Source organism: Schistocerca serialis, chromosome 7, assembly GCF_023864345.2.
Source record: "Schistocerca serialis cubense isolate TAMUIC-IGC-003099 chromosome 7, iqSchSeri2.2, whole genome shotgun sequence".
NCBI classification, from domain to species: domain Eukaryota; kingdom Metazoa; phylum Arthropoda; class Insecta; order Orthoptera; family Acrididae; genus Schistocerca; species Schistocerca serialis.
The window spans coordinates 101,620,100-101,643,850 of record NC_064644.1 but is presented as its reverse complement, the minus strand read 5'-3'; the positions used below and the strand labels follow the sequence as shown (position 1 = coordinate 101,643,850).

Genomic DNA, 23,751 nt, shown 5'->3' with positions numbered 1-23,751 from the left:
GTGTTTGTTTGTGTTTCTATTGACCTGCCAGCGCTTTCGTATGGTAAGTCACATCATCTTTGTTTTTAAATGTTATATAAACTGATTCAGATAAAGTTCATACATGTGTAACAAGGTAGTAGAAGCCCAGTTATTGCCAGATCAGAGAAACCCAAACACTTTCAAATAGATCTTTGATAATGGAGTTACTGGGTACTAAATTGTGAGGTTTTCAGTGACATATGGAGTTACGAGGTTTTCATCAACTTTCAGATAGCAAAAGTAACATCCATATCTCCATAGCTTCAGGACCTGATAAAATCCCTCTCAGATTCTATATTGAATTTGCAGCTGAGTTAGCCCCTCTTCTTACTCTAATCTATTGTAGGTCTCTCAAACAAAAAACTGTGCACATTAATTGGAAGAAAGCACAGGTAACACTCATCTACAAGAAGGGTGGTAGAAATGACCCACAAAACTACAGTCCAATATCTTTGACATTGATTTGTTGTATAATCTTAGAAAATATCCTGAGTTTAAACATAATGAGGTGTCGTGAACAGAACGACCTCCTCAATGCCAGTCAGCATGGATTCTGAAAACATCGATGATGTGAAACCCAACTTGCACTTTTCTTACATGACATACTGAAAGCTTTAGATCAAGACAGTCAGGAACATGCAGTATTTCTTGATTTCTGAAAAGAATTTGACTCAGTGCCACACCTACACTTACTGTCAACAAGTTAAATTTGTGACTGGACTGAGGACTTTTTGGTAGGGAGGACACAACATTTTACATTGGACAGAGAGTCATTGTCAGATGTAGGAGTAACTTCATGTGTGACCCAGGAAAGTGTGTTGGGTCCTTGCTGTTCATGTTGTATATTAATGACCTTGCAGACAATATTAATAGTAACTTCAGACTTTTTGCAGATTAGTACAGTAATCTATAATGAAGTACAGTCTCAAAGAAGCTGCATAAATATTCAGTCAGAGATTGATAAGATTGTTCAAAGTGGTGCAAAGATTGGCTACTTGCTTTAAATATTCAGAAATGTAAAATAGTGCACTTCACAAAATTGAAAAACTTACTATCCTATGACTCTAATATCAATGAGTCACAGCTGGAATCGGCCAACTCATACAAATAGCTGTGTGCAACACTTTGCAGGGATATGAAATGGAATGATCGTATAGGCTCAGTTGTGGCTAAAGCAGGTGGTAGACTTCAGTTTATTGGCAAAATACTGGGGAAATGCAAGCAGTCTACGAAAGAGATTGTTGATAAATCACTCATGTGACCCATTCTAGAATATTCCTCAAGTGTGTGGGACCCATACCAAATAAGACTAGCAGGGGATATTAAACATACACAGAAAAGGGCAGCACAAATGGTCACAAGTTTGTTTGACTCATTCAAAGTGTTACAGTGATGCTGAAGAAACTGAACTGGTAGACTCTTGAATATAGATGTAAACTAACTGGTGCAAGTCTTTCGATTTGATGCCACTTCGGCGACTTGTGCATCGATGGGGATGAAATGATGATGATTAGGACAACACAACACCCAGTCCCTGAGTGGAGAAAATCTTCGACCCAGCCGGGAATAGAACCCGGGTCCTTAGGATTGACAGTCTGTCACGCTGAAAACTCAGCTACTGGGGGCGGACAACTATTCAGAGAAAGTCTACTAACAAAGTTTCAAGAACCAGCTTTAAATGATGACTCCCTATGTATCACTCACATAGGGATCATGAGGACAAGATCAGAATAATTGCAACAAGCACAGGAGCATTCAAACAATTCTTCTCATCCCCCACTCCATACATGAATTGAACAGGAAGAAATCCTAATAACTGGTGCAATGGAACATACCCCTCCCATGCACTTTGCTATGGTTTGCAGAGTATCTGTAGATGTAAATATATTAAGGCGTTATTCTTATGAATCATTTCATTTTTCTCTGGAATCATTCAGGTAAAACGCAAATTCTGTGGTACCTTAGAAACAGACTTTGTTGTGTGAAGGTGGTGACGATGATTTGGTCTCACCATTAAGTAATGCTAATGTAATGGTTAACATACAAGCAAACAGAATGTTGCACTTGGATAATGCTTAACTTTCCATGTTATAGGATTTCTGAGGGATAGTACTCTTTAGTTTTAAAAACAATTTGTAATCATTGTGAGAAAAAGCCTGATTCAAAAAATGTATCTCTTACAGAAAGGGTCAACAGGAATGTTGATACTGACAGAGGAAGAGAAGAGAACACTTCTGGCTGAAGGATACCCAATCCCAACAAGACTTCCACTCACAAAAGCTGAGGAAAAGTCCCTAAAGAAGATAAGGAGAAAAATCAAGAATAAGGTAATTACTGATGCAGCTGCAGTTTACTAACAGTCTGAACTATACTTACTCTCTTCTTACTACCTGAAAATATTTTTTATATCACTAAAGAATTTATATAATAATGCTTGCTTGTAGAAATATTCATGCAAAATGCACACTGTGTGATAAATGTTGAGCAATCATTGCCATACAAAAAGACACATTAAATTGCTTATAGATTTCTTTCAGCTACATCTTATTTAATTTGTCTTATCCTGATTATAAAATTTGAAATTGTACTATAGGTCCTTACAAACAACATTTAATGAAATATGTATGTTATGACCATTTGATTTGTAAAAGAGAGTTAATATTTTTGTCAAAAAGTTTGAATTGTTGTAAATCCTTACCATTTATGTATTTATAAGTCTTACCTGATTTGTTTTCAACTTATTTGCAAATGACTCCAAAAACAATATATTTCTCTGGCATATGCTATTTTTTTAATATGCAAAATGTTTCAAACAGCAAGGAGAACTTTGTTTATAGCTAAAATATCCTAATTGCTTGACAAGTCAGTTGTCAGACAATTTTTGAACTGGTAACAGTACCTTCACCATCACTGTCCATTCTCTAAAGTATGGTATCTACTTTTTCATATTTATTTTGAGTTGAAGCTGAAAACAGCTCAATACCATACAAAACTTAGAAATTTGTACCTAAGTAAAAAACTAGCAATATAAGAGAGAGGAAACAAAGGCTCTGACTTTACTCAAAACAATATACACTCCTGGAAATTGAAATAAGAACACCGTGAATTCATTGTCCCAGGAAGGGGAAACTTTACTGACACATTCCTGGGGTCAGATACATCACATGATCACACTGACAGAACCACAGGCACATAGACACAGGCAACAGAGCATGCACAATGTCGGCACTAGTACAGTGTATATCCACCTTTCGCAGCAATGCAGGCTGCTAATCTCCCATGGAGACGATCGTAGAGATGCTGGATGTAGTCCTGTGGAACGGCTTGCCATGCCATTTTCACCTGGCGCCTCAGTTGGACCAGCGTTCGTGCTGGACGTGCAGACCGCGTGAGACGACGCTTCATCCAGTCCCAAACATGCTCAATGGGGGACAGATCCGGAGATCTTGCTGGCCAGGGTAGTTGACTTACACCTTCTAGAGCACGTTGGGTGGCACGGGATACATGCGGACGTGCATTGTCCTGTTGGAACAGCAAGTTCCCTTGCCAGTCTAGTAATGGTAGAATGATGGGTTCGATGATGGTTTGGATGTACCGTGCACTATTCAGTGTCCCCTCGACGATCACCAGTGGTGTACGGCCAGTGTAGGAGATCGCTCCCCACACCATGATGCCGGGTGTTGGCCCTGTGTACCTCGGTCGTATGCAGTCCTGATTGTGGCGCTCACCTGCACGGCGCCAAACACGCATACGACCATCATTGGCACCAAGGCAGAAGCGACTCTCATCGCTGAAGACGACACGTCTCCATTCGTCCCTCCATTCACGCCTGTCGCGACACCACTGGAGGCGGGCTGCACGATGTTGGGGCGTGAGCGGAAGACGGCCTAACGGTGTGCGGGACCGTAGCCCAGCTTCATGGAGACGGTTGCGAATGGTCCTCGCCGATACCCCAGGAGCAACAGTGTCCCTAATTTGCTGGGAAGTGGCGGTGCGGTCCCCTACGGCACTGCGTAGGATCCTACGGTCTTGGCGTGCATCCGTGCGTCGCTGCGGTCCGGTCCCAGGTCGACGGGCACGTGCACCTTCCGCCGACCACTGGCGACAACATCGATGTACTGTGGAGACCTCACGCCCCACGTGTTGAGCAATTCGGCGGTACGTCCACCCGGCCTCCCGCATGCCCACTATACACCCTCGCTCAAAGTCCGTCAACTGCACATACGGTTCACGTCCACGCTGTCGCGGCATGCTACCAGTGTTAAAGACTGCGATGGAGCTCCGTATGCCACGGCAAACTGGCTGACACTGACGGCGGCGGTGCACAAATGCTGCGCAGCTAGCGCCATTCGACGGCCAACACCGCGGTTCCTGGTGTGTCCGCTGTGCCGTGCGTGTGATCATTGCTTGTACAGCCCTCTCGCAGTGTCCGGAGCAAGTATGGTGGGTCTGACACACCGGTGTCAATGTGTTCTTTTTTCCATTTCCAGGAGTGTATGTATATTGATTTCTGGAGCGTAGGGATTGCTCACTGACCTGGTACTCCTGCAACCCTTTATATGGTCAAAAAGTGATCACCATGAAACTCAAAGCAAAAGTATACTTAATGAAGGGCATTACAAGAAACAATCAATGAGACATATATTAATTTGTGCAAACTGCAAAACTGAGGAAGTATGACTGAAATGAACGTTATACTGCTGATTGGGTTCATTACAGTACACAAATAACAAGTTCACAGAACTGTAAATAATGTCTCACTTGCGAAATTCAGTATGTTGTAGAGCACCTCCATGCTGCATTCAAAATCTGTAGGTGTTTCATATCAATGTTGTTGAACTCCATAGATATTGTTTGATGAAAGATTGTTGATGGAGATCACAACCAGCCTCACATTTGAGGCTGTTTGTGGTGTTCCCACCCCCACCTCCACCCACCCCACCCTCACCCTCACCCCCAGCAGTATCGAAGACTCTGTAAACATAACGGTATGGAATTGAAGAGAGCCTGAAAATATTCCTGATGAATCTTCCTCCATGCAATTTATATGTGACTCCACAGGGCACCAACAGTGGTTCTGAAAGGACTGTGATGGATAAATTGCTAAACAGTGGTTCTGAAAGGACTGTGATGGATAAATTGCTAACAAACCATGTTCCATTCCCATGCATGTACACACAGCCACGCAAGCCAAGGAAGTGGTAGTGCCCATCTTTCCTTGAAAAATAGGTGCACAATTCTTGTCACATGGAGTATGACTTTACCACAAAATATGGCATGTAGAGTTGCATGAAGGATGGACTGCACCTACTGCTCTAAACCAAAGTGAGCTAATAACAATCCTGTTGGAGGAACATCTGCAGCTGAGCATTATACCAAAGATTGAAAATACCAATACAGTTTAAAGTTCTTTTACTATTATCACACAACTAGTTTCGGGCTCTCATATGCCCATCTTCAGGTGTCGTAACTCGGTGCTGTGAACCCAACCATTGGCCTGAAAACCACTGATGTGGGTGTGCCAACTGTAAAAATTGTTAGTTCATCTAAACAGGTCATTCCAAAGGATTCAAATATGCTAAATCTCATGTTAGTAAATTGTCGAAGTGTCTGTAGCAAGATCACTGAGTTACTCTCTGAAATAAACAGCATTGTTGACAGGACCGATTGCGGACCTCTGGTGCTGAGCCACCTGGAGGCTCTGAATCAGAGGCTCAAGACGGTTCTGTGACCATGCAGGCTGCAGGTTCCTCAACTTGCACCATAGGGGTTTCAGGTTCCGCTAAATAGGTCAGGTGTCCACTACACACAGGAGGTGGCTAGACGGGTATCAGGGGCTGTGTGGCATGGACTGGGCAGTGTTTTAGGTTAGACAGTCTCGGGAAAGATCAAAAAGGGCTCCAGTCTCAAAGGGTACAGGGCAAAGAAATGACGAGAATCGACCAAGCAACAGTCGGTATTGTAGTTATAAATTGTCATAGCTGTGTTGGAAAAGTACCAGAGCTTGAAGCACTGGTAGAAAGCACTGAAGCTGAAATCATTATAGGAACAGAAAGCTGGCTAAAGCCAGAGATAAATTCCGCCAAAATTTTTACAGAGGCGCAAACTGTGTTCAGAAAAGATAGGTTAAATAAAGTAGGTGGTGGTGTGTTTGTGTCTATTGGTAGTAGTTTATCTTGTAGTAAAGTTAAAATAGATATTTCCTGCGAATTACTATGGGCAGAGGTTATACTCAACAGCTGTACCAAAATAATAATTGGCTCCTTCTACCGACCCCCCAACTCAGCTGATATAATAGCTGAACGGTTCAAAGAAAGCTTGGATCTCATTTCAAATAAGTACCCCACTCATACAGCTATAATTCGTGGAGACTTCAGTCTACCCTCAATTTGTTGGTGAAAGTACATGTTCAAAGCCGGTGGTAGACAGAAAAAAATCTTATGAAATTGTACTAAATGCTTTCTCCGAGACTTGCTTTAAACAATTAGTTCATGAGCCCACACAAATTGTAAATGGTTGCAAAAAACACACTTGACCTCTTAGCCACAAATAATCCTGAACTAATAGAGAGCGTAATCATAGATACAGGGATTAGTGAACACAAGGTCATTGTAGCGAGGCTCAAAACCATATCAACTAAAACCACTAAAAATATATTAAAAACAAAGATTCCATGACTTACCAAATGGGAAAGCGCTGGTAGATAGACACAATAAAAAAACACACAAACACACACAAAATTTCAAGCTTTCGCAACCAATGGTTGCTTCGTCAGGAAAGAGGGAAGGAGGGGGAAAGACGAAAGGATGTGGGTTTTAAGGGAGAGGGTAAGGAGTCATTCCAATCCCGGGAGTGGAAAGACTTACCTTAGGGGGAAAAAAGGATGGGTATACACTCGCACACACACACATATCCATCCACACATATACAGACACAAGCAGACATATTTGGCCTTTACTGGCTAAGTTTGACAGAAGCTTGAAATTTAGTGCGGATGTCAATGCGAGATGCTTTTAATAGTTTCCACAAGGAAACATTGTCTCAAAATATGGTAGAAAACCCGAAGAGATTCTGGTCATATGTAAAGTACACCAGTGGCAAAAACAGTCAATACCGTCACTGTGCAATAGCGATGGAGATGTTACCGATGATGGTGCCACTAAAGCGGAGTTATTAAATACAGTTTTCCATAATTCCTTCTCAAAAGAAGACGAAGTAAATATTCCAGAATTCAAAACCAGAACAGCTGTTAGCATGAGTGACATAACAGTAGATATCTTAGGTGTTGCGAAACAACTCAAATCATTTAAGAAGGGCAAATCTTCCAGTCCAGATGGTATACCAATCAGGTTCCTTTCAGAGTATGCAGATACAATAGTGCATTTCTTAGCAATCATATACAACCGCTCACTTTCCTAAAGACTGGAAAGTAGCACAGGTCACACCAATATTCAAGAAAGTAAATAGGAGTAACCCACTGAATTACAGACCCATATCACTGTCCTCAAATTGCAGTAGGATTTTGGAGCACATACTGTACTCGAACATTATGAATCACATTGAAGGAAATGACTTATTGATACATAAGCAACACGGATTCTGAAAATATCATTCTTGTGCAATGCAGCTAGCTCTTTATTCCCATGAAGTAATGAGTGCTGTCTACAAGGGATCTCAAATCGATTCCATATTCCTAGATTTCCAGATGGCTTTTGATACCGTTCCTCACAAGTGGCTATTAATCATATTGCATGTATATGGAGTACCATCTCAGTTGTGTGACTGGATTCATGATTTCCTCTCAGAGAGGTCACAGTTCGTGGTGATAGACGGTAAATCATCTAGTAGAACAGAAGTGATATCTGGCAATTCCGCAAGGTAGTGTCATAGGCCCTCTGCTGTTCCTGATTTACATAAATGATCTAGGTGATAATCTGAGCAGCCCCCTTAGATTGTTTGCAGATGACACTATAATTTACCATCTAGTAAAACCATCAGATGATCAATTCCAATTACAAAATGATCTAGAGAGAATTTCTGTAGGGTGCGAAAAGTGGCAATTGGCACTAAACAAAGAAAAGGGTGAGGTCATCCACATGGGTACTAAAAGAAATCCAAAAAATTTTGGGTATACGATAAATTGCAGAAATGTAAGGGCTGTCAATTTGACTAAATACCTAGGAATTACAGTTACAAGTAACTTAAACTGGAAAGACCACATAGATAATATTGTGGGGAGGGCGAAACAAACACTGCGATTTGTTGGCAGAACACTTAGAAGATGCGACAAACCCACTAAAAAGACAGCCTGCATTACACTTGTCCATCCTCTGCTGGAATATTTTCGTGCAATAGGGGTGAGAGTGTCAGTGATATGATACGCGAGTTGGGTTGGCAGTCACTGAAACAAAGGCAGTTTTCTTTGCAGTGAGATCTATTTATGAAATTTCAATCACCAAATTTCTCTTCCAAATGCAAAAATATTTTGTTGACACCCACCTATGTAGGGAGAAAAGATCATCACAATAAAATAATAGAAATCAGAACTCAAATGGAAAGATTTAGATGTTCCTTTTTCCCACGCACCATTCGAGAGTGGAATGGTAGAGAAGTAGTATGAAAATGGTTCAGTGAACCCTCTGCCAGGCACTTAAGTGTGAATTGCAGAGCAACCATGAAGATGTAGATGTAGAATGCCAGTATTGTATTAGGTACTGAAAGCTGGTTGAAACCAGACATAAATAGCAGTGAAATTTTGAACTCGGATTGGACAATATTTAGGAAGGATAGGACTGATGCTATGGGAAGTGGTGCGTTCATTGCAGTTAAAAGCTGTTTAAATGAAATTGAGATCGATACTGGGCCGGTCTGCAAAATAGTCTGGATAAAGTTGTCAATCAGACAAGGAGTGACCATTCTATTAGGATGTTTGTATAGACCACCAGCATCTGCAACAAACATCACAGAACGTTTCAGGGAAAGTACATAGGAAATAAATATCCAAATTATCCATAGTTACAGGTGAAGACTTTAATCTGGCGTCCATTGACTGGGAAAATTACGCATTTATCACAGGGGGCAGAAGCAAAGACACCTGTGAAGTTATTTTAGGAGCACTCTAAACATACAACCTTGAGCAATTGGTTAGAAAACCAACTTGAGATGGGAACATATTAGATATCTCGGCAACAAACAGACCTGATCTTTTTGAGGAAGTTAATCTAGAAGAAGGTATTAGCGACCATAACATCATTGTGGCTTCTATGTCAGTGGAAGTTGCAAAACAAAAAACAAAGAAACTGCATAGAGTTTTCTTGTTTGGAAAGTAAATAAAAGTGTCATTAATGAATATCTTCATAGTCAGTTCCAAGCATTCACCATGGGACACAAAGATATTGAGCACCTTTGGTCAGAATTTGAAGGTATTGTCCACCACATGCTAGAGAAATATGTGCGTAGCAAAAATGTAGGGGAGAGAACAGATCCACCTTGCTGAGAAAGCAGAGAATTTTACGCAGTCATTTTAAATGTAGTCACTGGTCTGCTGACAAAGAGAAATTATGCAAAATGAAAGCAGCTGTCAAAAGGTCAATGAAGATTCTTTTAACAAGTTTGAAAGCAATATTTTATCTGCAGATTATAAAAATAAACCCAAAAAATTTTGGTCATACGTAAAATCTATGAATGCTACAAATAATTCAATACCTCCTCTTGCTGATAGTATGGGTAATGTAAAGGATGATGGTAAACAGAAGGGCAAAATTCGAAATCTAGCTTTTAAAAACTCATTTACAGTCGAGGATTGCAGCACCTTTCCCCCTTTCAATTATCGAAGAAATGCAAGGATGGCTGACATAGTGTTTAGTGTATCTAGGATTGTAAAACAGTTAAGATCCTTAGATGCCAGGAAGGCACCAGGCCCAGACAGTATGCCCATAAGATTTTATGTTGACTATGCTACAAATATAGCACCATTCTTAACCATCATCTATCAGAGATCATTGGAACAGCAGAAGGTTCCACAGGACTGGAAGATGGCCCAGGTCATAGCAATCTATAAAAAGGCTAGAAAATCGGATGCACATAATTACCGGCCAATTTTACGGACATCAATTTGTTGTAGAATCATGGAACATATTCTGTGTTCAGGCATAATGACCTTTCTAGACTCTGAGAAGCACATCTGCAGGAACCAGCATGGTTTTAGGAAACAGCAGTCATGCAAGACACAGCTGGCCCTCTTTGTGCATGATATACAACAGGCTCTAGATACCAGCTCCCAGGTTGGTGCCATATTCCTCGACTTTTGAAAGGGGTTTGACTCAGTTCCACACTGTCGCTTGCTTCAAAAAGTGCGTGCTTATGATCTATCCAATTATGTATGTGGTTGGATAGAAAGTTATGTAACAGACAGAGAGCAGTATGTCATCCTGAATGGGCAGACTTCAACAGAAACAAGCGTAACATCAGGTGTGCCCCAGATCAGTGTAATAGGTCCGCTGCTTTTTACGATTTACATAAACGTTCTACGATTTACATAAACGTTTAAACGTTACATAAACGTTTACATAAACGTTGTGAACAAATTAATGAGGATTTGCAGAAAATAAATGCGTGGTGTAATGACAGGCAGGTATCTCTCAATATTAGTAAGTGTAACCTACTGCATATAACAAAGCGAAAATCCCCATTAATGTTCAAGTACAAAATAAATGCCCAGTGTTTGGAAGTGGTAACATCTGTCAAGTATCTGGGAGTGACTATTGGAAATGATCTCAAGTGAAATGATCAGATTACACAAGCAACGGGTAAGACAAACTCCAGATTGTGGTTTATTGGTAGAATCCTGAAGTGATGCAGTCCTTCAACAAAGTAAATTGCTTACCATACTTTAGTTCGACCAGTCTTAGAGTATTGTTTGTCTGCACAGGACCCTTACCAGTTGGGTCTGATTCAAGAGATTGAGAAGGTCCAAAGAAGAGTAGCAAGATTCGTGACTGGTACATTTAGCCATCATGAGAGCGTTACAAATCTCATAGAAAGTTTGAAGTGGGACTCACTTGCAGATAGATGATGCACAACGGAAGGGGCTGCTCATTAAATTCCAAAATCTGATCTTCGCTGAGGATGTAGAGCATATATTATTACCAACAACTTTCATATCGCGCTATGATCACCATTCAAAGATAAGGGAAATTAGAGCTCGTACTGAGGTGTTCAGACGGTCGTTTTTCCCTCACATGATCTGTGAGTGGGACAGACGGGGGGGAGGGGGGGGGGGGTGGAATATGACTTTATATGAATAAGGCCCTCTGCCACATACCACTTGGTGGCTAGCGGAGTATATATGTAGATGTATAAGTACAAGTCCACCACGGCACTTGAGGGTCACAGCACCAAGTTATGACACCTGAAGATGGCCGTATAAGAGCCTGAAACCGGTTGTGTGATAATAATAATAGAACTTTACAACTTTAGCAGTATTTTCAACCTCTGGCCAAGTGTGCTAGCACAATTGTACTGGCACTAGACACAGGGATCAAAAATTCATCTAGCTATCTAAATTTAGATTTTCCACAATTTTCTCAAATCACTTAAGGGAAATGCCAGAAGAATTGCATAGAAAAGCACACAATCAGTTTCTTTTTCTGTCTCTTGGCAAACTGCAGAGGTGTTCAGTCTCTAGTTACCTCATCATCAATGGCACATTCAACCCTAGTCTCCCTTCATATTTTGCTCAAAAATCTCCATGGTGAAGGAGCTATTATCATATTGCTCTCAGTACCAGATTTCATCAAAAGTACGCAGAATTGTTTAGTTTTATTTTCTAAGTTTATATGTCCAATTGTCACTTTTTCTGATGTATTTTGACATTATTATTCATATTGAGTGTTAACTCTGTTGGTGGTTGTCGAGAAGTTTACACATTTTCAGTAAGCTAAGTGCTTTTTAACTTGTAAAAATACTGTAAGAATGGATTTGCATTAAATGTTACTTTAAGAAAGGAGTAAAATGCAACACCAAGCATTGTAAATGTTAAATTTTACTTTTGTCAAATATTTTATGAATAAAATACATTTCAAAGAAGGCTGTGCGAACTTGAATATCATGAACACATCGGATGCCCCAGTATGTTAAAATGTGATGAACAAAATTATTGGCAATTGCTAAATCTCTAAAAAGAAGTTGCTGATGAAGTTGGTATACCGCATTTTTCATGTTAGGGAATTTTTAGATGTTATGTGTGGCAACTGAATATTTTCAGAAATTATATGAAAAACAGTAGTGGATGAACATTATTAATTAGTTGTGGGATGAAGTCCATGACCCCTGAGTCATACTGAATAGATGTTATTTATCTTCCATTGGCAGCTTAATATTGACCAGACTGTACTGGCATTTTTTCAAAGAAAGTAGTTACCCACTTGTGTACAGACTGGAGTCTGTTTACAATAGTACACTATAAGGCACACTTCAACTTGCCAAGTAATTAACAGAAATGTTGAGTAACTGAATGTAGATCATCTGATAATTTATAAAAGAAGTGGCTAATGGGGTATATTTTAAATTTTCTTTTGAATAGGAAATGTTTTCCGATTTCTTGCTTTATATTAGTAACTTGAACACATTTGCACCAGACTGCATAAGGCCACTCTGAATCCCAGGCAAGATGGCAAAATCTTCACAAATAATCATTTTTATGTGTTGTATTGTGACTGTAAAAATCACAATTAATTTAAAACTGGCTTTTATTATCAGAAACCATTAAGAAATAAATGTACTGGGAAGTGACTGTAAGTATTCCAATATCCTTAAAGAGACATCTGCAAGTTGTACACTTATCTATTTTAGGTTATTTTTTGTACACATTGTGCTAAATTAATAATTTATTTACTTTAGGTGCAGTGCCCCAGAAAACAATTTTAAAAAGCCTGTTTTATATGAGTGACTTTATTTTCTAAAGCATCAATGATAAATTCTAGAGTTCTAAAATGCTAATAATGTATAAGACTTCACACATTCAGAAACAGCAGATTGTTGCATTGTCTGATAACATTGGAAGTTATAACCAATTCCTACCACACTCACTGCGACTCTAGTAGTAGGTTTTTCCTTCCTAACCAAGTGAGGTGATGCAGAGATTACCACACTGGACTCACATTCGGGAGGATGATAGTTGAGATCCATATCTGGCCATATTTATTTGTTTTCTGTGATTTCCCTAAACTGCATGAGTCAAATGCCGGGATGGTTCCTTTGAAATGGCATGGCCAATTTCCTGCCCCATCCTTGAAGCAATCCAAGCCTGTGCTCCGCCTCTAATGAAGTCGATGGGATGTTGAAAGCTAGTCTTCCTTCCTCCCTTTGTCTTCTTAATATTTATTTTTATTGTTTCTCTATTTTTGTGACAACTGCAAAGCTTGAATGAGGACTTGGTATTTTCCTACAACATTCCTTGATAGACACATCTGAAAGCAACAGGTTACTTATGTTTTCCAATATCTGGACAAGGAAAAAGCTTATATTATGCATGTATAAAAATGTAAACAGATGAAAAATGATTTTAATGAACACTGTTTCAGATGTTAAAAAGTCAGCTGTATTGAAGGAGAAAAATAATTTGAATGTTATTTGATACCTCAAAAGAAAATAAAACACAAACAACAAAGTGCCTTTAGCTATACATTTTCTTCAGCAAATAAATGTTTATGTTTTGAAATGTTTGGATGACACTCTCAGTGATGTGAAGAGCTTACTATATGACCTTTGTCAAGAAGATCCATTATGAATTTTGTTTTGGTTATTGATAAACTCTTATTACCACTGCTTATCCTTAAAGCTGTTACTATATACCAACTGTTCTGTTACTATATACCAACTGTTTATAGGAGCAGTCTCTCATAACCCAGCTTCCACCATTCAGACACAAAACTACACAGCAGATGGCACCCAGGGCTCACTATTTTTGCACCAATATGTTAACATAAACAACCACCCATAACCAACAAATCTCTTTAAAATAAATGTGATGATACAGTTGTTGGAAAAATAATAACTTATCTAGAATATAAATAGAAAATGTGAATAATAAGTGTTGTTTTCAGCTGTATTCTGATAAATCATAAGAAATATTGACTTAACCTTCTTTGTATTTGATCTCATACATCAAGAATAAGAACAGTATTCTAGACAAACAATAAGCAACAGTCAAATAAAAAAATTTGTTTGACTATTAAGGTAAATTGTAATGTTGTCTGTTAACAGATATCCGCACAAGAAAGTAGACGGAAAAAGAAAGAGTACATGGATGCACTAGAAAGGAAGGTGGAAATACTCCAGAATGAGAATTCAGACTACAAGAAGAAGATAGAGACACTAGAAGACAGCAACGCTTCACTGTTAAGTCAGCTGCAGAAACTACAGGCCATTGTAGCGAGAGGAGCAGCAGGAACTGTAGCTTCAAGGGCAGCAAGGAATAGTGATAGCTCTTCATTTTTAACAGTAAGTTTCTTATTATATTTTATAATGAATGGCTTGTTTTTTCTATCTGTTGAAGTGTATTGTGTGTGCTGATCTTATGTATATATCCTACTGAAACAAAATAACTTATTAAAAGGTGCATTACTGGAAGGTCACATTATTTTTAATTGTGAGAAACAGTTTGATTTATGGTACTGAGTGGCTCTTATAGGGCTTGAGATGACAGACATTGCTGAGTGCAATTGAGTATTGAAAATTCGTAGGAAATGTCTACTTAAGAATTCATGCATAAAAAGAAATGTGTTACACGCCTGAAAAGCCTGAATAGTATTAGTGCACATGGAAAGCTGAAGTAAATAACTCATTGTGATCCCTCACAATGGAGTTTCGATGGACCATGATGACAATTGAGAAAAAGGAAGATAATTATTAAACTTCCTGGCAGATTAAAACTGTGTGCCCGACCGAGACTCGAACTCGGGACCTTTGCCTTTCGCGGGCAAGTGCTCTGCCAACTGAGCTACCGAAGCACGACTCACGCCCGGTACTCACAGCTTTACTTCTGCCAGTATCTCGTCTCCCACCTTCCAAACTTTACAGAAGCTCTCCTGCGAACCTCGCAGAACTAGCTCTCCTGAAAGAAAGGATATTGCGGAGACATGGCTTAGCCACAGCCTGGGGGATGTTTCCAGAATGAGATTTTCACTCTGCAGTGGAGTGTGCGCTGATATGAAACTTCCTGGCAGATTAAAACTGTGCGCCTGACCGAGACTCGAACTCGGGACCTTTGCCTTTCATGGGCAAGTGCTCTGCCAACTGAGTTACCGAAGCATGACTCACGCCCAGTACTCACAGCGCACACTCTTTGTCTTCAAATATGTCTGCTTGTGTCTGTATATGTGTGGATGGATATGTGTGTGTGTGTGCGAGTGTATACCCGTCCTTTTTTCCCCCTAAGGTAAGTCTTTCCGCTCCCGGGATTGGAATGACTCCTTACCCTCTCCCTTAAAACCCACATCCTTTCGTCTTTGCCTCTCCTTCCCTCTTTCCTGATGAGGCAACAGTTTGTTGCGAAAGCTTGAATTTTGTGTGTATGTTTGTGTTTGTTTGTGTGTCTGTCGACCTGCCAGCACTTTCATTTGGTAAGTCACATCACCTTTGTTTTTAGATATATTTCTCTTAATTAATCTTTACTTTTCAGTTGCTCCTTCTATCATCTATGGATTGAAGCTTATACAGTGCTTAGCAAAATACTATTTTTGATCTCTTACTCTCTCTGATGTTCCCCTCTCCCCTCCCCCCTTCCCTCCCACATTATCTTTGTCTCCCCTCATCATTTCAGTAGGACCATTCCTCTCAATCTGTGGTCTGAGTGACCAGCTGCTCCTTAAACATCTCTGTCTTTCCCCTCTGAGGAAGGAACTAAGAGTTCCAAGGTGTAGGGATATTTTTCTACTTTTAAATGTGTCTTTTGGCAGTACTTAGATTTTCACTTCCGGAAGGTAATCACCAACCAGCAATACGGTCTCCTTGCAGTTTTCAGTTTACTCAAATGAATTCTCCATTTGATTGATATGTGAGTTACTTTCTGATGTAAAGTGGTTGCTACTCACCATACAGCAGAGATGGTGAGTCACAGATAGGTACAACAACATTCCATTCTGGATTTTCCATTGTTTGATGTAATGTGGTGGACAAAGATAGAAGATGGTTGTCAAATTATATCTGTAATTTCAAATAATTGTTATTCATGTGTATTACAAATTATTATTTTTATTATTATTGTTATTACAATAAAGTTAATGTGTTTCTAAGATAATACACACTATTAAATACATAGTTTCCACTGAGCACTTTAACACTTTTCGTCCAACATCATGCATCATTGTCTTCTTAAAAACTGTAGACTCTCATGGCTGAGAGATGAGGCATCTTTTGTCTCAGTTATTGTTGCAACCAAAACTTCTGAACATGTTAAGTCTAAAAATTGCAAGTCTTATTATCCCAATGCTGCTCATTAGGGAAGAATGTAAATGATTCACTTTTAGACTGTAGTTTTTCAAGTCCGAATGGATCATCAGTACAATATTTGTCATGATATAGGAAGGGTTTTCATATACTTTTGCAGTGGAAGTATTTTTTTCTCTTTAACACTATTCTTGATAAAATAAGTATATGATAGGCAAGAGCAACAATGTGCACAGCACATAATCAAATTGTTTGAATGTGGGACTGACGTACTGGAAAATCCAAGATGAAATACAAATGTTCTGAGCACAACAATATGAAGAGGATAGTTACTATTCACCTTATAGTGGAGATACTGAGTCGCAGATAAGGCACAACAATAAGCACTGTTGGAAAATGAGCTTTTGGTCTACAAGGCCTTTGTCAAAAATAGACGACAGACACACACACATGACAACAGGAGCCAGAGACTGTGGTCATGTATGTGTGAGTTGGCCAAAAGCTCACTTTCCAACAGCCTTTTTGCTATGCCCATCTGCGACTCAGCACCTCCACTATATGGTGAGTAGCAACTATCCTTCTCATAATATTGTTACACTCCATCCTGGATTTTCCATTGTTTAAATGTTCTAAATGTGCTTATGAACACACCACTACTCGCTGAGTAGAGGCAGCAGACAATTGTGATCTGAGAGTATATACCCTCTGTTTCAGTCACACCAGCATTCTTCACGGAGCTCTATGAAGTAGAGCCTTCACAATAATGCTGCTGTCTGGCGCAGTTGTGCTGTGTGTGTGTGGTAAGTGGAATCTACGTTTTATAAATACAACTTTGTCTTCAGAAAATGTTGGAAAGTAAGACACTGTAGTAAAAAATAGAACTAATACAAACTTTGGATAAGCAGATAGAAATTAAAATTTTAAACAGATCAATAGAGGAACTCATTCAGTGAAAAGAAATGCGACAGAGTAGAGGAAAAGAAAACCAAAATAACATAAAAACTGACAATTTTTATACTCTGGAAATAAAGATGGAAAGGTAAAATGGAACGAGGAGGATTTTTGTGTGATTTTGGTTTTCTTTTCTTTCATTTTTCAAGATATTTACTGGTAAAGTAAGAAATGATAAAAACATTCTTCTTACTCTGTAACTCACATCACACTTTATTTGCAAATTCATGAAGAAATGTTTTATACTGTGCTGTTCTGCATTGTTTTTGATTCTCCCTTTTGGATTAAAATATAAATACATTGCCATTCTAGATTACAGTTCCTAAATAATGAAACTTTAGTTTTGAAAGAACTTGCAGTCAAGAGCAAACATATGATTGTTTGTGTTGGTTGGGGGGGGGGGGGGGGAGGGAGGGAGTGGAGGACCTGGGCTGTTTTTAAACACATTGTTGAACACCGTGACTGTATATTAACTCAATTATATCTACAGATGGCTGCAATCAGTGTGTTATGAAGATTTTATATCATAATCTGCACTTCTTTGTCATTAGGAGTAGTTTACCAATAGTTTCAAAGCTTGCCCCTCTAGTCCATGTACTTTCTTAATTCATTTCACTGTCAATATAGAATAATTTCCAAATGAAGTTATTATGTGTCAAATATGTGTTAAAGAAATATTGTGTTTGCTGAACAACAAAGTATTCATTGCATATTTCCTTTCCACAGATTGGAATGCGTTTGAAAGTCTGCCACAGCGTTCCAACCCATTCATCATTTTAAAAGCTCACTGCTAGTCTTCCATACATCATCGGAAAGAATATTAGGGAAGTGTGTGAAATAATGTGAAGTGGATTGTTGAAATGTGAATGCTTATTACTTGTTAAGCAGTCTGAAAACTCAAAATTAAATTAGTATTCCTATGGAAGAATAAAATGTTTGAATATAAAATGTACTATAAGCTCTGCGCAGTGAGATGTGGTAAATTACAATTTAATTTTTTTAATGACACAATTTCTGTGCAGAATGAACTTTACAAATTATAGAGAAATGGAAGTTCTCATTATGTAAATAACGTATGCATTATCATCCATACATAAATATGTACATGTAACATGAATGACAAAGATGGAAATTGTAAATGCAATCATGCTCTAATTTATCACAATTTCACTGTAAAGTCTGGATTATAAAGTTACGTCCATTTCTTATCAGACTACACCAATCCCTGTTTGTTTGTCTCAGGGGCCATTTAAATAAAAGATTATTCAGCTAGGAATGCAAAATATTTTTATAAGACTTTATTTCTAAGCAGTAGCATGATATTTTTGTTCAGGGTATGATAAATTAGATGCATGCCACTACAGCACAAGTGGTAAACTATTCTCAATGTAGATTTTAATTTGGCTCTAATTTAAGGTGTGTCTCTTTGTGACATTTGTTCTCTGATGTCATAATTGTAGATTTCTCATTACCTACATTAAAACTAATTAAGTACTATCAGTATAGTAGCTGCAGGTTAATTAACTTTGCATCCAAGCTTTGAATGTTCTCATCTTATCAGTCAGGAGCAAGGCTAGTGACTAATGTTACTATACTGAGTGTATTTCATAAAGGGATGCTGCTGCTGGACACTTTGTGGCAATTTAAAAGAAGTAACATTATGCTTAACTCGAACTAGTTACATTCCATTGAATAATTTAAATTTGTAGTTGTATTGGTGTCATAACTGTGTTGTAATTAAAGGTACAAATGACTACAGTGTACATTAATAGTCAGTATTTTTTGAAAAAATGGTTTATGTATGATTGTGTGAGTGTTGAAGAGTTTGGCTTGACAGAAAAAAACTGTACTTACAGTTTATGTTGACTGATGCATAGGTGTTGAGACTCATTTGGCTGTATGTAAAAGCTTACATGTAACACAGTTTTATGCAGACAGTTTTAGCTCCTTTGACCATATTGGTTTATTGTGAAGTTACTGCACATTCAATTCCCACAGCCTACAACTATTATTTTGGCTATTTCTGCTGAATGAAACTGTTTTTTAACTTCACTGTAACATCGACATGATGATAAATAGGTGCAGTTTTAATTTTTATAACATGCCTCACAAAAAATGAAAAGTTCTTTTATATATGTACATATAAGCACATTTAAAAGTACCCAGAAATTTTGCTTGAGGAGTTGTAATTCAGAAAAAATATCTGTAACTAAATTACAATAGTACCAGCATTATCATCTTTTAAAAATCATGGCTACATGCACACCAAGTCTTTAGATGAAACATGTATCAGTTCCAGTCTTGACGTCCTTAATTTGTCCGTAATATACAGCATAGTACTACACCACAGGTGATTTTTATATCAGTTTAAATAAACAAACTTTTATCTCACACTTTTGAATAACACATTGCTCCAGTGTTGCCTTATTGGTTTTTATAAAACAGTGACATTTAGATTTTATCAGATACTTTGCAACACAGTGTGAACTATTTTTATTTTTGAAGGTATTGAAAAGCATCTTAAATTGAAGTTCCTTTTAAAAATAACATTTGTACTAGTTAAACAGGCAAACTATTTGACAAATATAATAGGTACCAGATATGCATATAAATTGATTTATTGATTCATCCTATAAATCTTTCCAGATTGTGGGATACAGAACAGACACACATACATGCACACAGACATAATAAATGTTTCATGCAAAATTACTTTTTGTGCACTTGTCAGACAGTGCTCATATTTTATTTTATGGCCACTAAAATAACAAAAACTAATAACTCAGTCATTTTACTGTTTCAGTAAAATTTGTGCAGTGTTCAGAACCATTTTTCCTGAAAATGAAATTTCCGATAGATGGTACTTACCTCCTGCTTTATATACCTATGCTAAGATGGAAAAATTGTGTTCTTTCTTCCAGAATGAATTTTGATCAACTGCAATGAATTGTTAACATGCCCATAATTATGTCACTCCACACAGTCAGCCTGTTGGAACTCCTCTGTCCAACTAAATTAACCATTGAAAAAATTGTGCCAATAATATAATTCATTGTCAATTGAGGAAAGTAATGCAAACATTTAAGTGCCTGTTCCTTAAGAAGTTGTGCAAAATGTGACTATTATAAATATTTTTATAGCCTGTAATGATAATGTTTTAAAAGAGCAGCATGTAATTATGCAGAATTTTTAGCAACTTGTATATAGAATTTCTGCAAAAAGATGCTAAACATGCTGTGGTAACTTTGTACATATGAATTATACATAATGAAACCTGTTGCCGTCTTAAGAAAATGCTAGTTGATATATTGCTTTGCAGAACCGAGTTACTGAAGGTACGTTTAAGATATGTGCAACGGATTTCCAATGGCAAGAGGTATTAGACATACTGTAAGAGGAAATAATGGTACTTACTATTTCAAATAGAGTTTATATAATAAAATATATTGTTAAATCAAGCTATAATATTATTGTGAATCTTGTGTATCAGATGGTCATTGGTAGCTAATATAAATGAAATAAGTCTTGAAAATGTGATATCATTGCCTTAACAAAGCAACAAACAAATAAAATAAATTTTTATTTCTGCTATGGTATATGTAAATATAATATATATTTTGTGATTCTGACAAGACAAGGCAATTTTTGTCTCATCTTTTGTGGAAAATACGCTCTAAAACCAAAAATTAGTATGAATAAAATAGTCATGCATTGTTTGTATATATTGGCACTGTTAAGACATTTCACATTACCATCAGACATGAAATTTGTTGTTATTCAATCAGTTCACTGAATAGTATTTTTAAGAGTTGTTATGGTAGATTTTTGTTTAAAAATCAATGTTATTCCTTAATTGTGAGGTGTTTCGTTTCATAGAGATTTTATTTATGAAGATACATAAAATACATGTATTTATTTTAAACATGAATTATGTTACCCATACATTTTAGTGATGTAATTCACTTCGTTTGATATCATGTTGTTGCATGTGTTATTATGAGCTAAGCATTTTCACAGTTTTATGCACATTTTTAATTTTGATATTGAGCTGAGCATTTTAATCCTATACAATTCAAGTTTTATTGTGTGCTGTCTATACTTCATGTGTGTGCAATATTTTACTAACTTCCTCCTAAGTGGCTGAATTTGTTGATCTTGCCAAAATAGAGAGGTTATTGTTGATCTCTTACATGTATTAAAAAGGGAAGTAGTGAAGTTTACGTAAAGTAGTTTGTATGGTGGTGCAGTGTATCCACAGAATTCAACAGGCATTTATGGAGTAAAAAAAAAAGTATATATGTTCATGTCACTTTGCACTTTTGAGTATGTAGTGTGGGGACAACAGATATAAATAAAAAAATATGATATGAAACAATGTGTTTAAAATTAATGCAACAAGGCAATCCTTTAACACAAATATCCTTAAATATATATCCATTTCTGGTGTAATCCAAAAAGGTTTTTGCTTTTTATTATTCAGTCATCAACAGTGTCCCCTATACAGGGTGGTTATAATTGAGCTTTCGCTACTTGAGAGGGCTCCCAACAAAAACAATAGATTGTAAGATGATGAAACTTTGTAGAAATATTTGTAAGGACATGCAGAAGAGAAATAATGAATAACTCATTGAAAGAAACACGAGAAGGTAACATTTGTTAAATGTGTAGCATTTATGTTCCAGCTTACAAATGTTGCTCAGTGTGATGACCATCCACATTGATTGCAGCCTGGGTACAATGTAACAACTTCGCAGCACTTTTTGAAAGGTGAACCATGGAATGTTTGGTTGTCTTGACACAGCTCAGGCACATCTTGAAGATCACACACTGCATTCAGCAATCTCACCCATGGCAACAGTAACTTCTTCAGCAATTTGTGGTGTAATTAGCATGTGGCCATTCTCAGGAGTGATTCCCAAATCGCCAGTTAATTTGTACTTCCACAACATCTTCTGCAATTCTGGCGTGGAAAGATGACCTCTCAGATTTCCTTTAATGAGTCAATACCCACAAAAACCAACAGCACTATTGCTGTTGTTTTGATAAAACAGCTTTACTAGTGAAGCCCTGCTTGGCACATCCAGGGCCTTGTTGACTGTCTGCAACTGTAATGCACACTGATGCTTGTGCTTCAACCAAACATCGCCTTCCAGCAATGGTGTCAAATGGCAAGTCATGATGCTAACAATACAAATCCTGACCTGCACAGTCTGAACATCATTCCTATAAAGTTGGGTATCCATACTGTAAATAGTTTTCTGTCTACACCAGCTCAGGTAGCAAAAATTTAACTATAACCACCCTGACTGAACTTCTGTAAATATATTGCCAACACCCATAAAAGAGTATCTCAAGTTATTAGTGACCTCTGAGACCCACCCCTTTTCCAACACTTAGATAATGGGAAATGATAAAATATCAAACAATAGAAAATCCAGGATGGTATGTAACAACATCCTCCCACCCCTCCCACAGTGGTATTCCACCATCCACCGAACCTATACAATTCACTCGTCCATCCCTACACAACCCCCGCTCCCAACACCTTATTCAATGGCTCATACCCCTGTAATAGACCTAGATGCAAGACCTGTCCCATACATCCACCCACCACCACCTACTCCAGTCCGGTCACAGACATCACCTACCCAATCAAAGACAGGGCTACCTGTAAAATGTGATCTACAAGTTAAGCTGCAACCACTGTGCTGCATTGTATGTGGGCATGACAACCAACAAGCTGTCTGTCCACATGAATGGCCACCGACAAACTGTGGCCAAAAAACAAGTGGACCACCCTGTTGCTGAGCACACTGCCAAACATGACATCTTTCATTTCAATGACTGCTTCATAGCCTGTGCCATATGGATCCTTCCCAACAACACCAGATTTTCTGAACTGCACAGCTGGAAACTTTCCCTGCAATATATCCTATATTCTCATAAAACTCCTGGTCTCAAACTTCGTTAGTCATTGTCCTCACCCATCCAGCCCCTTCCCTGTTCCCATTCTAGCACTATACAGCCCTCATTCCACCACTGCACCATTGCACCCAGTCTTTTTACTTCTCTCCTTTTCCGTTACCCCTTCTCCTCCCCACCTCTCCCCTGCCTGCCATGTAACCTCCCAACTGCATATAGCTGCTCTACCCTCTCCCCACCTCGTCCCTGGGCTGTCCACAGCAGCACTTAACTGTCCACCATCCCTATCCTACTATCCCTCTCCCTCCCCGACCCAGCCTTTACTTATCCTACCCAGTCGCCACTCCCATCATGCACTCGTGCTGCTGTGCGCAGTGTAACTTCAGTTGCCCAAGACTGCAGTGATAT

General features: G+C 38.3%; 1 protein-coding gene across 1 annotated transcript in view; it reads left to right on the top strand.

The window, feature by feature from the left end:
- The window catches only part of LOC126412335 (cyclic AMP response element-binding protein A-like), a 690,109-nt gene extending 668,313 nt beyond the window's left edge, over positions 1–21,796 (top strand). Inside the window, exons 6-9 of the mRNA XM_050081877.1 lie at positions 2,205–2,348; positions 14,287–14,523; positions 17,185–17,270; positions 18,148–21,796. Of these exons, the coding sequence (XP_049937834.1) occupies positions 2,205–2,348; positions 14,287–14,523; positions 17,185–17,220 (417 nt within the window). The 3' untranslated portion in view covers positions 17,221–17,270; positions 18,148–21,796. The remainder of the gene's footprint in view (positions 1–2,204; positions 2,349–14,286; positions 14,524–17,184; positions 17,271–18,147) is intronic.
- Positions 21,797–23,751: the final 1,955 nt, after the last annotated feature.